The sequence below is a fragment of the Natrix helvetica genome (genome assembly GCF_964273705.1).
Source record: "Natrix helvetica genome assembly, chromosome: 2".
NCBI lineage: Eukaryota > Metazoa > Chordata > Lepidosauria > Squamata > Natricidae > Natrix > Natrix helvetica.
The window spans coordinates 140,172,858-140,186,779 of record NC_138552.1 but is presented as its reverse complement, the minus strand read 5'-3'; the positions used below and the strand labels follow the sequence as shown (position 1 = coordinate 140,186,779).

General features: G+C 38.9%; 1 protein-coding gene across 3 annotated transcripts in view; it reads left to right on the top strand.

The window, feature by feature from the left end:
* The window catches only part of KLHL29 (kelch like family member 29), a 495,400-nt gene that overhangs the window by 373,159 nt on the left and 108,319 nt on the right, over window positions 1-13,922 (top strand). For all 3 annotated transcript variants that reach the window (XM_081940648.1, XM_081940649.1, XM_081940650.1), the window contains one exon: window positions 12,263-12,401. In XM_081940648.1, the coding sequence (XP_081796774.1) occupies window positions 12,263-12,401 (139 nt within the window). The remainder of the gene's footprint in view (window positions 1-12,262; window positions 12,402-13,922) is intronic.

Below are 13,922 nucleotides of genomic sequence, written 5' to 3'. Positions count from 1 at the left end.
ACACAAAAGTTGGATTGGATATCTTTTCCAGTGGCTTGAAAGCAGCTCCTCTGCCATCCCCCCCATTCCCCTGCTGCCTTTCCCAAACACCTCCACCATTGCAAATGCAGCCTGCTGTCTGGGTGGGAAATGCCTGGAACACAATAAAGCCCACCCACCACCTCCTGCTGGCAGGCTGGGGTGAGAGGAGAGGCAGAGAAGCCGGAGGGGAGCCGATCTGAGCCTTCCAAAAGAAAGAGGTTGGGGGGAAGTGTGTGTACTACAGCATGGCTCTTTGCCTGGCTTCCTGCCTCCTCCTGTGGTCTCCTCAGTGCTCGCTTGTGCTCTCCCTCCCCAAGTGTAGTTTGATTGCAGGCGGAGCCATGTTGCCTTTTCAAACTTGTAATCAGTGAAGCTGGGCTAGATTTTTATATAGTTTTATCCAGCTGTGTGTGTGAGAGAGAGAAATGAATGGGGGCCTGGGGAGGAAGTCACTACACTTGAGGAGGGAGAGCACCAGTGAGGAGACCACAGGAGGAGGCAGGAAGCCAGGCAAAGAGCCATGCTGTAGCACACACACTGGCCCCACAACGTGGCTCTGCCTGCAATCAAACTACTCTTGGGGAGGGAGAGCACAAGCGAGCCAGGGTCCTTCCCTCCAGCCTTTGCCCAAAGCCCTGCACAGCACCAGGAGGATGAAGTTTGAATTCCTCCCCCTCCCTCCAACCCACACATACCTTTTCCAGCTTTTTTTTAACAGTTAAGCAGAGTCATCCACAGTGAGGCAGTAACTAGCTCAGCTTTTTCCTTTTACTTTTTTTTTTCATGATGAGAGTGGTGAGGCTGTGCCTCACTTGCCTCACCTGACTGCACGTCACTGTTTCCAAGCATTCTTCGACCATACAGTCAGTATGTATGGCAGTCCCCAAGACTTCAGTCTCTGCAACAATATTTGGTGAAGTAATCTCCCCCCCCCCCCCCACCTTGGTTCGGTAAATTATACAAAATAGGGCTATTGGTTACTTCTTTGGGGACTGCCCAAAGTTGAGAATAAGGTCCCTAGGCACTGTTTTTTTGGCAGTGAGGACATTCTTTATATCAGGCCGGGGGAATAGGATTTGCTTTGAGCCCTTACAGCATTTGTACTATTTTCAAGCAACCAAGAAATAAATTATTCTAGATGCTATCCGAAATAAAATGGAGCCATTCATTTCATCACTATTCATTATAATGAGTCCCTGTTTTGTGCATTTCTACATAAATACATTATTAGCATATGCTGCAGTGAAGTTTTTTAAATGTAGTCGATTCTTAAGGCATGTCTTACTCTACGGATACATAGATTTTTTTCCCCCAAGGTGATACTTAATAGGTGTTTTCATGAATATTTTGGGGAAATGAAGCCCTTTAGAAAATGAAATTAAGATGTATCTGTACCGAACAGTGAAGGCATTGGTTAAAGAAGAGAAAATTCTTCCTTACTAGTGTGCCTGACTAAAATTACTTTCATTTAATGTACATAGTTGCCATTCCTCTTTATTTCATTGCATTCTGTGGGGCGCATTCCAATGGACTGAGATTCTCATCCCATTCTCTTCCTCTGCCGCCTCCTCTTCTTCCTCCTCAGCAACCCTTCATAGAGGAAGAGAGTTACAAAGAGTTATAAAGAAAATATATTAAAGAGTGGAAAGGATTTTTCAAGGGACTTGCAGGGAAGACATAGCAAGCTCAAAACGGTGCCACTAAAAACAGAGCTGACTACTATGGCGGAATGAATAGCCAGCAAGTAGCTATTTTTCTTCATAATTTTTCTCCAGAGAAGGAGAGGACTTGAGATTGCTATCCAGACAGTTGCTCCTTGTGAGTCTCAAGTGGGTTTAGAGCTTTGGGAGTCAAAGGAATATTAATTTCAGGAGTGTCTGCCTCAGTAGATAGAAAGTGTGTTTAAAGTTGTTCTGGAAGAGGAACAAGTTTTGCTGGATGGGACTGTGGCTAATCTGAAAGTAGATTTGAAAGTGACAGGCTGCAAGAATGATATGGATTGAGATGCTATGCTGAATATATAGCTCAGCGATGGCGAACCTTTTTTGGCTCGCTTGCCATAAGTGGGGCGAGCGTGGAGGGGTAGTGTGTGGGCGTGCCACACCCATAATGCAATGCACGCCCCCCCCAGTGTGCATGCGCACACTACAGGTGTGACACCCCCTGCCATTTTTCATGCTTTTTTTGCTCTCCCCAGGCTCCAGAGGCTTTATAGGAGCCCGGGGAGGGTGAAAACAGCCTCCCTCACCCCCCCCGGAAGCCCTCTGGAGGCTTGAGGGACCTTCAGGATGCTTCCCTGAAGCCTCCAGAGCAGTCAAAACGACCTTCCGAGCAAACCGGAAGTCTGTTCCTGAACTTCCGGTTTGCCCGTAGGGCCGGGTTTTTGCGCTCCAGAGGCTTCAGGGAAGTTCATGAAGCCTCTGGAGGGCCTTCAGGGCGGCGGGGGAGGCTCTTTTTGCCCTCCCCAGGCTCCTATAAAGCCTCTGGAGCCTGGGGAGGGCGAAAAATGGCTTTTAAAAAAAGTGAACTCAGCTGGCCAACGCGCACATGCGCGCTGGCCAGCTGACAAGGTAGCGTCTCGCGTGCCCTGACAATTGGCTCCGCGTGCCACCTGTGGCACGCGTGCCATAGGTTCGCCATCACTGATATAGCTGATGCTTTGATAAAAAGGTGTATTAATAACAGATGAAGAGTGACATGGATAACTTTCCTGTGTTCGATATACAAAAGAGGCTTGTTAGACTTTTGAAGAATTTTATGAGAATAGACAAAGAAAAAAATGAAATCAAGTTCTAGGATATTATTTGAAGGGAGAAAAGATCAAGATTATTAAAAGTAAAAGGAATACAAAGGTGGTTTATTTGATCAAGGTTAAAATAGATACATTGGCATCTTTGGTAACCCTTAATGCACTTTTGTTGAACAATGATGTATTGAGGATTTATTTATAGATAAGATGAGGAATGGGAAGAAGTACACTTTGACTGTATTTTTTAAGGAGAAGGTGATATGTTAGTAAAACTGCTTAAACTTGTGACGAAAGGGGAAGTCATTTGTTTAAATTTTTTTGCTTGCTATCTTCTTTTTTTGTTTTTTGTTTTGTTTTTCAACCTAGTTATTTTCTGTACTTTCTATTTTGTCTTTTTCAGTTAATATTAGTTTTAGTCTTTTTAACTAATTTTTAATAAAATTACTATAAAAAGAATGGAAGGGATTTTTGTGAATATTTGAAAGGCAATTAGAGACCTTATTTCCTAGAGACCCTGCATGTATAGATTACCTCTCTGTTCCATTCCAAGAATATATGAAATTTTTTTGAGCTTCACATCCAACTAGACTTTAAAATAGTTTTTTAGGGAGAGCTCCCTCTTACTCTGAATCTAGCAGCTATGATTGGGGACAGGCCTCCATTCATTTAATTTAAACTAAATTATTTCCAAAAATATGTGTATGGGTCCCAGTGTTTTCTTAGTTTTAATTATGTAAAGCATAGATTTAAAAAGGTACTAAAGGTAGCATATTTGCAATATTACAATGATTCTCTTGCGTCTCTACTTCTGAAATTTACATGGCTTGTTAATGGCTTTAAAGCTTATGAATTTCTCCTAAGACTGAATAAAATCAGGCCTCTGTTTTTCAGCTTCTGTTGGAATTATGCCATCTCGTGTTTAGTTGTCTGTAAAACAAGTTTCCTTGCTGCAGGAAAGGAAATATAAATAAACAAGCTGATGGCAATTCATCTATTGCCCTATTTAGCTATGACTTGATGGTGTTCTGCTTTTCTTTTTTCTTTTTTAATTTGTATATTTACAATACAGCAGATCTACGCAGATCATTTGAGATCATGTGAAGATCTGAAGACAGATGGTATTGATATGTTGGCAATAACCCAAAGTGGTTTTATTTTATTTTATTAAATTCTGGTAAGGTCCTAAAAGTGTGAAATGACCACTGAATATCATTAAGAAATTGAACGAAATCCAATGAACATTTAATTTATTCACACAAAATAGAAGTGTTGCTGGTAAAAAGGTTGTCTCTTGAAGTCAGGTTAATACTCTGTTTTAGACAGAATTTCACTCCTTAAAAGATTCAAATTTGTTTGATTAGAATTTAGCCTTGATTTTGGATGTGACATTTATTGAAGGAATTTCCTTCTATTGCACTTAGTTCTCCTTCTTTAGCAAATGTCCATAGTTTTCCATGAAAGGGCACCACCCTATTTATAATAAAATAATATGTTATGTATGACCAAACTTGTCCATTTATGGTGGGTAGGTTATTGACTAGAACTAATTTCATTAATTATATGCCAGTTCTTTGTGGTTGTTGAACTACATTAGTATTCTATTTCTACACTCAGTTCAGAATATCCTTCTCTCCATAAGGCTTTATATGAGTCGTTACATAAACTTCTTGGAAGGCTGATGTCTCCCAGTGATCCTCATCAAATGTATTAATTCTATTCTACCATTGGAATGCAAAAGAGTATGTATCAGGTTTGGAAAGAGACTTCTCAGCCATGCCACCCTTTGGTGGAATAATTTTCACAAAGAGGTTCGTCTGACATTGAGGCTTATTATTTTTTCACACCAGGTGGCCCTTTTGTTTCTGCTTTGAAATTGTATCTCACCTACGATTTTCCTCAGTCACTGTGAATTACAGCCTTGTAACATACTATAGTTTTAAACTGTTTTGCCAGATTTTATTTAAATGTGGAGAGGGTGGCACTTTCTCACAATTCAAGACATAAGAGCAGCATCCTTATGAATTAATGAGCAAAATCAATTGATTTGATATTAAAGCAAAATATATTTTCATATAGCTTTGAAGGCCTGACTGAATCAAAACATTTGGTTGATTGAAGTGAATTACCTGTATTTTTCGGAGTATAAGACACACCTTTTTTTCTCAAAAAAGAGGCTGAAAATCTGGGTGCATCTTATACACAAAATACAGTATTGTTTGCCTCCTGAAGCCCCGCCCCTTCACCAAAATGGCCGTGCATACTCTTATGGAGGTTTTCAGAGAGCTCCTGGGGGTGGGGAGTGCAGAAATGAGCAAAAAAATCCCCCCCCCAGCCCCCAGCAGCACTCTATAAGCCTCCATATAAGGCTATGCATGCAATTTTTTGGATGATAAACGGGCCCATTTTCACGAAAAACAGGCTGTTTTTGCTCGTTTTTGCCCCCACCCCTCCCAGGAGCACTCTCCAACACCCCCCCCCCAAGCTATTCATGCCTTTTTTAAAAAATACTGGCCCGTTTTCGCGAAAAATGGGCTGTTTTGGAGATGTTTGCAGAGTGCAAAAACTTTTTTTCCCCTTTAAGCTCTTTAACTGATTGATGAGAATTACATTGATCAAGTGCTGTGCCAGCAGAAACAAAGTCTTAGGTGCTGCAGATTGTCAGCTATTTCTTTCTCCAGCACATGGATAAATACACCTGGAAACATCTACCTACCTACCTACCTACTCTCTCTTTCTCTCTCTCCCTCCCTACTGTATTTCTCTCTCTCTCTCTATTTCTCTCTCTCTATCCCTCTACCTACCAACCTACCTAACTATTCTCTCTCCCTACCTACTTACTGTATTTCTCTCTCTTTCTCTCCCTCTCTATCCCTCTCTCTACCTATCTACTTTTTTAAAAAAAATGCCTCTTCAAAACTTTGGTACGTCTTATACTCGGTGTGTCTTATACTCCGAAAATACAGTAGATTCTTGATTCCATGTTTATTAAAATTTGCTATGAAAAATAGCCATGATACTGCTCCTTGAAACTTCTAATGTTGAGTACTAATCATGATGACTCTGCATAAATTTCAATATTGAGATCTATAAGGATTTGAAATTGAACTGGAGACCTAATCTGTACATATGTTCTGCTGGTGAGGTTCCCAGTGAGAGTTGAATGGCTAAAATGGGAGCTGAGTGCTGGGCAAACTAATTACTTGCTTTCATTAAGCGGGTTTTCCTTATGGTCCTGGTGATAGTTCACAGCCTCTTAGGCTGAAGATATATAATATGAGCTGTGAAGATTTGGAAATTAATGTTAAAAAGAAATCTGAACAAACATTCTCTCCGATGTTGCTAGGATATGTTCTACCTGGGTTTGTCCTAGAAAACTATCTTAATATTTCTTTTATTACCTCTTTTTGGTAAGTGGCAGACAGAATAACTTTCTGTAAAGTCTGTGGTTTGAATATAGTTTAAGGTGCCACAACCTTGCCATTTTTAATATGAAAGAGTGAGCTGGGTTTATTGTATTAAGCCAAATTTAATTTGTGTCTTGATCTGTTTGAAGGCCAAGTGAAGGTTTGAAGAATGGGCGTGGATTGGGCATGCAACATAAAACCTTGAACAATTTGTGCTTAATATAATTGTGGAGGCACATTCACTCTTTCCTCAAAAAGTAGCAGTGAAGCCTCTGAGATAATCTTCCCTGTAGAGAAGAGGGAACTCTTCCACCTCTCTTTCCCCCATGTACCATTTGACACCTTTCAAGAAATGTTTCATCCTGTTCTAGTGTGAAAGTTCTAGTTAATAGATTCTGGAATGGCTTCTTTGACCTAGACCTGAACTGCTGCTTAGTTTTTGTAATATTGGCATTAGTTTTTGAATTTTTCCAATAATTTTACACAACTGCTTCTTGTAGTTATACACAGTAAGATTCTTTGGCATACATTACCAGTAGTTACAAGATCCTGCAATATTTTTATTCAGCAAATATTTATTTTTAGTGTTGACATTGACTTGTATTCCTACAAATGAGGAAGGAGATTGTGAGCAGGCTGATAGACTTGATGTTTCCAGGTAGTACTTTCGATATTAGTATGATTTGTGCTTAGTTTGAAGTCAGTTGTAGTCATGTACAATGATTTGCATGCTATACAGTACATAATATCTGATGTCCTATGTTCAGATCTGCTTCTTCCAATAATTTGGGGGTCAGAGGTGCCCAGAAACATAACCAAAATACTTGCCATCCCAAAGGATATACAGATATCCTGTATTTGTGGATATGCTGCATTAGACGTTACTTTGTCTTTTTGAAGGCAGCCAAAAGGTCATCTCAGTTGGAGTATTAGTGACATCTGAATTAACATTGTGGCTACTAGCAGAATGAAACATTCAACAGTAAATATTAATTCCCAGCTTCCGCAATCTGATGAGAATGTAGTAGGCACAACATTATTTTCATATTAGTGCTATTCTTCTACTTATCTGCTTCCTTTTATTTTCTGAAGTCCATATTTGATGGGTGAAAACTAGAAAAAGAGAAGAAAGTTTTCTCCATTTATAGTAGCTGTAGGTTGAGAATGCCACATATGCTTCTCAGTATGTAGTTCTATCTTAGTCAAAATGATAGCGACACATTCTATTTAATTTCTAGTTCACTTGCTGAATGCAATCTGCTCAGCACTTCACAGTATGGCAGTTGGCAACTCTGATAAGTATTCATACATTTAATTTTTGAAATCATTAGTATCCTTAAGATCTAAAGCTTAGTGTTATTCAGAGGTGATATTCTGCCAGTTCGGGTGAACCGGTGGCAACGAAATGCCCCGCCCAGATGTTACCACGGAAGCCATGCACAGAAGCACCACATGTGAGTGAAAGGTGCATTAGTGAAGCATGTGCTCCCAGTTCCGAACCAGTAGCGAAGATAAGAGGAAACCATTACTGGTGTTATTGCTTATGATTACTACAGCTAATATTGGTCTTTATACTTAAAAGGTTTAATATAGGCACAACAGAGTCCATAGTGTAGAATAATAGACGTTCAATCCACCTTTCCTTGAAAACCCCTGGGACTTGCGGCCTGGCTCCATCTCCTACCCCTAGTTGTCATTGCCATCACCTAGGAAGACCTACTCAGGCACTCTTCCTCTTTCCCCTCCATTGTGGAAGAGAAATAACCCCCCTCCCCCCCAAAAAACACTGCATCATTTCTGAAAATTCTAAGTAAAAGAAATACAGTACAATAATTGTTATATTTAATTTGTGTCTTCATTTATTTGAAGACCAAGTAAAGGTTTGTGGAATGAGCTGTGGATTGAGCATGCTTGTGACATATAAAACCTTGAAACAATCTGTATAGCAATTTTATATCACCTCCTGGTCAAGTAGCACCAAAACCTATGAATAAAGGTGTCAGCCTCTAAATAAATAATAAATTTCACAAAGTATGGGGGGGGGGAGAGAAAACTCAGCACCATTAAAAATAAAAGTTAAAATTGTAGAGAAACCCTTTATAGCTTTAGATATTGGAATTCAGGTAATCAGTGCTAGAAGACATAAATTACCAGGGATCCCGCATCTGCAAGAAAAGGCTCCAATATCCTTAAAACTCCAGCAGATCAAAAAATGATGGTGATCTAACACCAATAAGGAAGAAAACAATATCACAGATTCCTTAATGGTTGGGTTGAAACTGCCAGAAAATGCAAAATCCTCAAAGTATGCAGAGAAAACAATGCATGCAACACCACACCGAAAATAAAGATTAAAATAGTATGTCTACCCAAGTACCAGGTTAATCAGATTTTTCTTCTGATTTCAAGTTACTTGTTCTTCCTTTTGGTTTTTCTGGAACGTTCCAATTATAATCTGGTTAAAGGTAATGATGTCAGCTTTCCCCTTCTCTCAGCTCATGCTTGAGAGAAGTTGTGCATTTAAACACAACCAGCAATTGAAGTGGCAGGGAGGTTGCAATACTGTGAATGCCATCTGGTTTTGGTAAACAACAGTTATAAATGGAGTTTTCATACACCTTTCAGTTTTGTCAACCATTTTTTTCCTCCCAAATACCTTTGAAATGGGAGGTGTTTTGTCAAATTTCCAATAATTGCTTCCAACTATTGGGAACTTTGCCTGAGTACTTCCATCCCCAATACAGCAATGCTATATACTATATATGTATATGTATGTCTGAACACACATTCACATTATGTATGTATACACAGACATGCATGTGTGTCAGTGGTGGGTTTCAAAATTTTTTAGAACCTATCCTGTAGGTGTGGCCTGTGTTATGGCTTGGTGATCATGTGACTGGGTGAGAGTGGCCAAGTCAATGTCACTGAACACTTTGCCCCAAAGAATGACCTACAAAAAGAAGATATAAAAAAGGAAATTTATTATTTTGTGCACTTACTACTTAAATAAGAATAAAATAAATACACAAAACAATAAAACAGCTACTTACAGAGGAAATTTGGCTGTCCTTGCCAGTCTTCAACATTATTGACCACCTTACATACACACTTCCAGCCCCTCTGCCCCTTCCCTCTTCCTGGATTCACTCAGTTTTAAAAACTCACAGCCTGTGCACACGCACACTCTTCCAGCCCCTCTGCCTCTTCCCTCTTCCTGGATTCACTCAGACATCTTTAAAACTCACAGCCTGTGCACATGCACACTCTTCCAGCCCCTCTGCCTCTTCCCTCTTCCTGGATTCACTCAGACATCTTTAAAACTCACAGCCTGTGCACATGCACACACTTCCAGCCCCTCTGCCTTTTCCCTCTTCCTGGATTCACTCAGACGTTTTTACGTTGCACATGCACACACTCTTCTAGCAGCCCCTCTGCCTCTTCCCTCTTCCCCAACATCCTCCCCACACACCCCCACTCCAGCCACTCACCAGTTCTTTCTTCTTCTGGTTCTTCTTCTGAGAACTTTTTGGCAGCATGGTGAGGATGGGGAAGGTGAGTGAAAGAACGAACGAGGGGAGGGAGTGTTCCAGTATGGGGCCTCCTGACCAACGGGTACGGGAAGGCACACTAAATTTCACCATCCGGTATGGCCGTCCCGGTTGAAACTGATGTGTGTTTGTATACGCACATATACACAAATACAAACATACTGGGGTTTCACTTCCTGAATCTTCCTTTCCACAAATAATTACTCAGAATGTGTGCATAAAAGAGACCAAGAGCTGTTTGTGGAAGAGAAAGTTTGGTGAAAGTATTCATTAATTAATTCTCTTTTTTCTGCTTTTTGTGCTGTGTTCTCTTTGGTCAGTGCAGGTACTCCTCGACGTACGACCACAATTGAGCCCAAAATTTCTATTGTTTAGCAAGACATTTGTTAAGTGAATTTTGTCCCATTTTACAACTTTCCTTGCCATAGTTGTTAAGTAAATCACTGCTATTGATAGGTTAGTAACTTAGTTGTTAAGTGAAACTAGCTTCCCCATTGACTTTGCTTGCCAGAGCAAAAGGGATCACATGACCCTGGGACACAGCAAAGGTCATAAATATGAACCAGTTGCCAAGCATCTGAATGTTGATCACATGATTTTGTGTGTGTGTGTGTGTGTGTGTGTGTGTGTGTGTGTGTGAGCGAGGTGGGGAAGGGAGGGAGACAATCAGAAATGTCTGTATTTCTTTATCCTGTCTTATTACTCTATTCTGTTTTGGAGTGAGCCATGTTCTTCAGAGCCCCACACTTACAAATCACTCTTGCATACCCACACACATTCCTTTGAAACACTCACAATCTTGGTTTGCTTTTGTGCTGTAAAAAATCATTCTGACTCCCCTTATCAGTTTTGCAAAGTCTCATTTGCTGGGTGTGTCGGTAAACTCTACTTCTGAAAGATGCCCGTCATGATCTACTCTAATCCTTTGCATGCACCAGTTCATGTGCCTTATTTTAGGAAGTTGTAGATGAAATTTGTACATTTTGTTAAGGACGGCATCCTTGGTTTTCGTAGTTTGCAAACCTTGATTCTGTCTGACCCACTTTAAAGCATGGATGTTTCTGAATTATGCTACTGCATTTTTGCTCAGTTGGATCCTGTTCAAGTGACTTCTTGAAGGACCCCAGGCAGTAATGTACCTTCCTCTACAGCAGATTTGATGCAGCCTGCTGTTGACTTTTATGCCCCTCTAATGATTACCTAGCTGTCTGGAGAATTCTGACCCTTTTCTGCACAGACTAATTAGCTTTTCAGACTTTGTTGTAATTCTATTTTTTTTTTTAAGTAAAATGTATGCAGGGTGTTTTTATATCTTTGTTGCTTAGTTCTGAGTATAATTGCACATTATCAATATATAATGTCAGTATTTGCAAACTACGGTTGGTGCTATTTCTAATTGCTGCTATTTTTTCCACAATGAATTAGTTTGACAAGGTACGTTTGGGGAGTGACCATTATTAGGAAGCATGTTTAGTATGTGAGGGCCAGACACACTTAAAGGTCATCTTTTATTCCTATTAGTGCAAATGGATTTAAGCTTCAAGAAGTACAGTATTGTAGCTGTGAGGCTGAAGAAAATGAAGTTCTTGACCTATTGCAAATGTAATGCCACAGATGGAATATCAGCACAGCTTAATTAGTAATTTCAAACTTTGCCTGTTTACCAAAATATGTGTGTTCCATCTGCTTTATAGCCATTCTGGTACTTTAGTTTAGAAAATAATCTCTTGTTTCCCAATCTACTTTAAGTGGATTAAGGCATGTTGCTGATTTGCTCTCCCCGCTTTATGCATGGTAAGTGAATTATTGCAGGAGGGAAATGTTCTCCAAAGTCATCCTGTATTGCCTTGGGTTGAAATTAATTGGTACCAGAAACTCAATTGTAAAAGCTCCTCTAAAAACTGAATACAATGAAAATTCAGATTGGAAGAAATGGAAGAAATAGTAAGACTGCCTTTAATTATCTCTTTTTTTTTTTAATTAAACATGAAATATGTCAGAAAGTTTTCCTGCTGCTTTTATAATTTTCAAATTGTCATTGATAGACCTGTTGTTAGCAAAAACTTCCTGGTTTACAAGAACTTACAACATACTAAGTTAAGGATTTTTGCAAATGTTGCACTTTTTCATATTGCTTCATAAATGTCAGTTTATTCAGTATTAATTCCAGTATATTTAGAAGTCAAGCAAGTTCTTGCATTCTGTTTCAAAATGTATTGTTAACTGTTCTATGATGATGGGTTGTTGCATTTCCAATTTTGACTGATGCAGGAAAACTTATTTTTCTCTTCAAAATGTAGGATTTGTTGCCTAAACATATTGTTTCTGACTTTTATATGCATATATTTATTTATATAGTATGATGTTTGTGATTTCTTTGACTATCCAACGTTGAACCAGTCTTGCCAACAAAACCATCAAACATTTCCTATTTCTCTACTCTTCTTGTTTTTAATTTTTACTTTTAAATAATACATTTTTGAAAAAAAAATCTCTTAATGGGAAACCTGGCACTGTCTGTCTTCTCTGTTCTGCAGAAATGTTGAAGGAGTTGAACCAGCAACGCAGAGCGAAAGAGTTTACAGACCTGAAAATTATTGTTGAAGGCAAAGAGTTTGAAGTCCACCAAAATGTTCTAGCTTCCTGCAGCTTGTATTTCAAGGACCTGATTAAAAGGTTTGCCTTCCTTCCAGCTGTGATCTGGTCTGTTCTTTTGTAGGACGCATTTGTGTCGCTTTTTTTTCCTCCCCTCTCTTTCAGGTTTATGAAGATTTGACTCTCCTGTCACAGAGCCAGTAGCCATTCTTTCCACTTACTCTGAATGTATTTTTTTCAAACAAAAGACTCAGATTCATTTCTTACACATAAGCTGATCTGCACAATTCCAGATCTCATTATTTGCACATTTTGGCTGAAGAGAGATGCTCTGTCATGGAGCATTTTAAAATCAAACTCAAACAACTGAAAAACAGTGTTGATCACAAAACACAACTTACTAAGTTAATACTTTAAAGAAGGGATACTACTAACTCTTCCTCCAGGCTGCAATAACCAATATTATTTTTAAATTGCCAAGTTTTCATACTAACGAAGATTGTGTTGTATAATAGACATTTAAACCTTTGGACGTTGACGTTTGGGACATCTGATGCTTGTGGAATTGAAAAAGGTGAATCAAATATTGAAGTCACACCTTTTTAGCATGATTTTATAAAAAAGAGAGAGAATTTTAACTTTTAAAAAAATCCTGAATTCTTTCTACTTGATATTTCCCCTCCTTGACCAAATAGTGGGTCAGGCCTGCCATAGTGTCTTTGTCTAAATTTCCATCTTTGCAATTTTCTCCCTCCATCTGATTGTAACATTGCATGATAACGGTTTATTTACCATTACATGGATTATTTTAGAATGTGTTTCCTTCATAAATTCATTGTATTTTTACAGTATTAGCAAATCAACATAGAAAGATTGGGGGAACCCAGAAGAATGCAATAATGGTCATATTTCTACAGTCATCAGCAAATTAATCTGGATCCTGATTTCCACCTCACTGTATTTTCCAGAACAGACTCTGAACCTGGATTGTACGAAAAGAGAAAAAAAATGGGGATTGCAAAACATTGTGTTGGCTTTCAAATTGAGCTTTTAAACATTGTCACTAACACAGTAGTGGCTATATTTTATTCCAGGGTTGCATTTTTGCTGTATCTTCTTTTTCTGAGAAACAGAAAAATGTCCTTTCATTAAAGCTTGGTTTTTTTGTTTGTTTTTAAATAATTGTGGTGACACTATACTATTGTTGTATAGCTGAACAAACTGCCTTATCAATTATTCAGAAAGAGTTGAGCTAGTATCATACTTTTCCCCTTCCATAAACCAAATTATAGCTAGCTTTAGTTGCTCTTGGATTCTATATTCCTGCCTGCTCATTATCACTTACTAGTGAAGGTTACATCATATGCCTCTTGCCAAGATGAGATATATATTCTGCAGGGAAAGTCTTTGGCTCCATTGATAAAAAATCCTGCAATTGACTAGCCTTGCAGTATTACTAATTTAATTGCAAAATCTCTTCCTTGCTACTCAGGTTGTCAGATACCATCTGTTTCTGGAGAAAATCAGGTCTGAATTCAGTAATAATTGCAGAATACTTTAAGACAAATCACTGATAACCTCCTAATGGTTTTTCTTGCAATT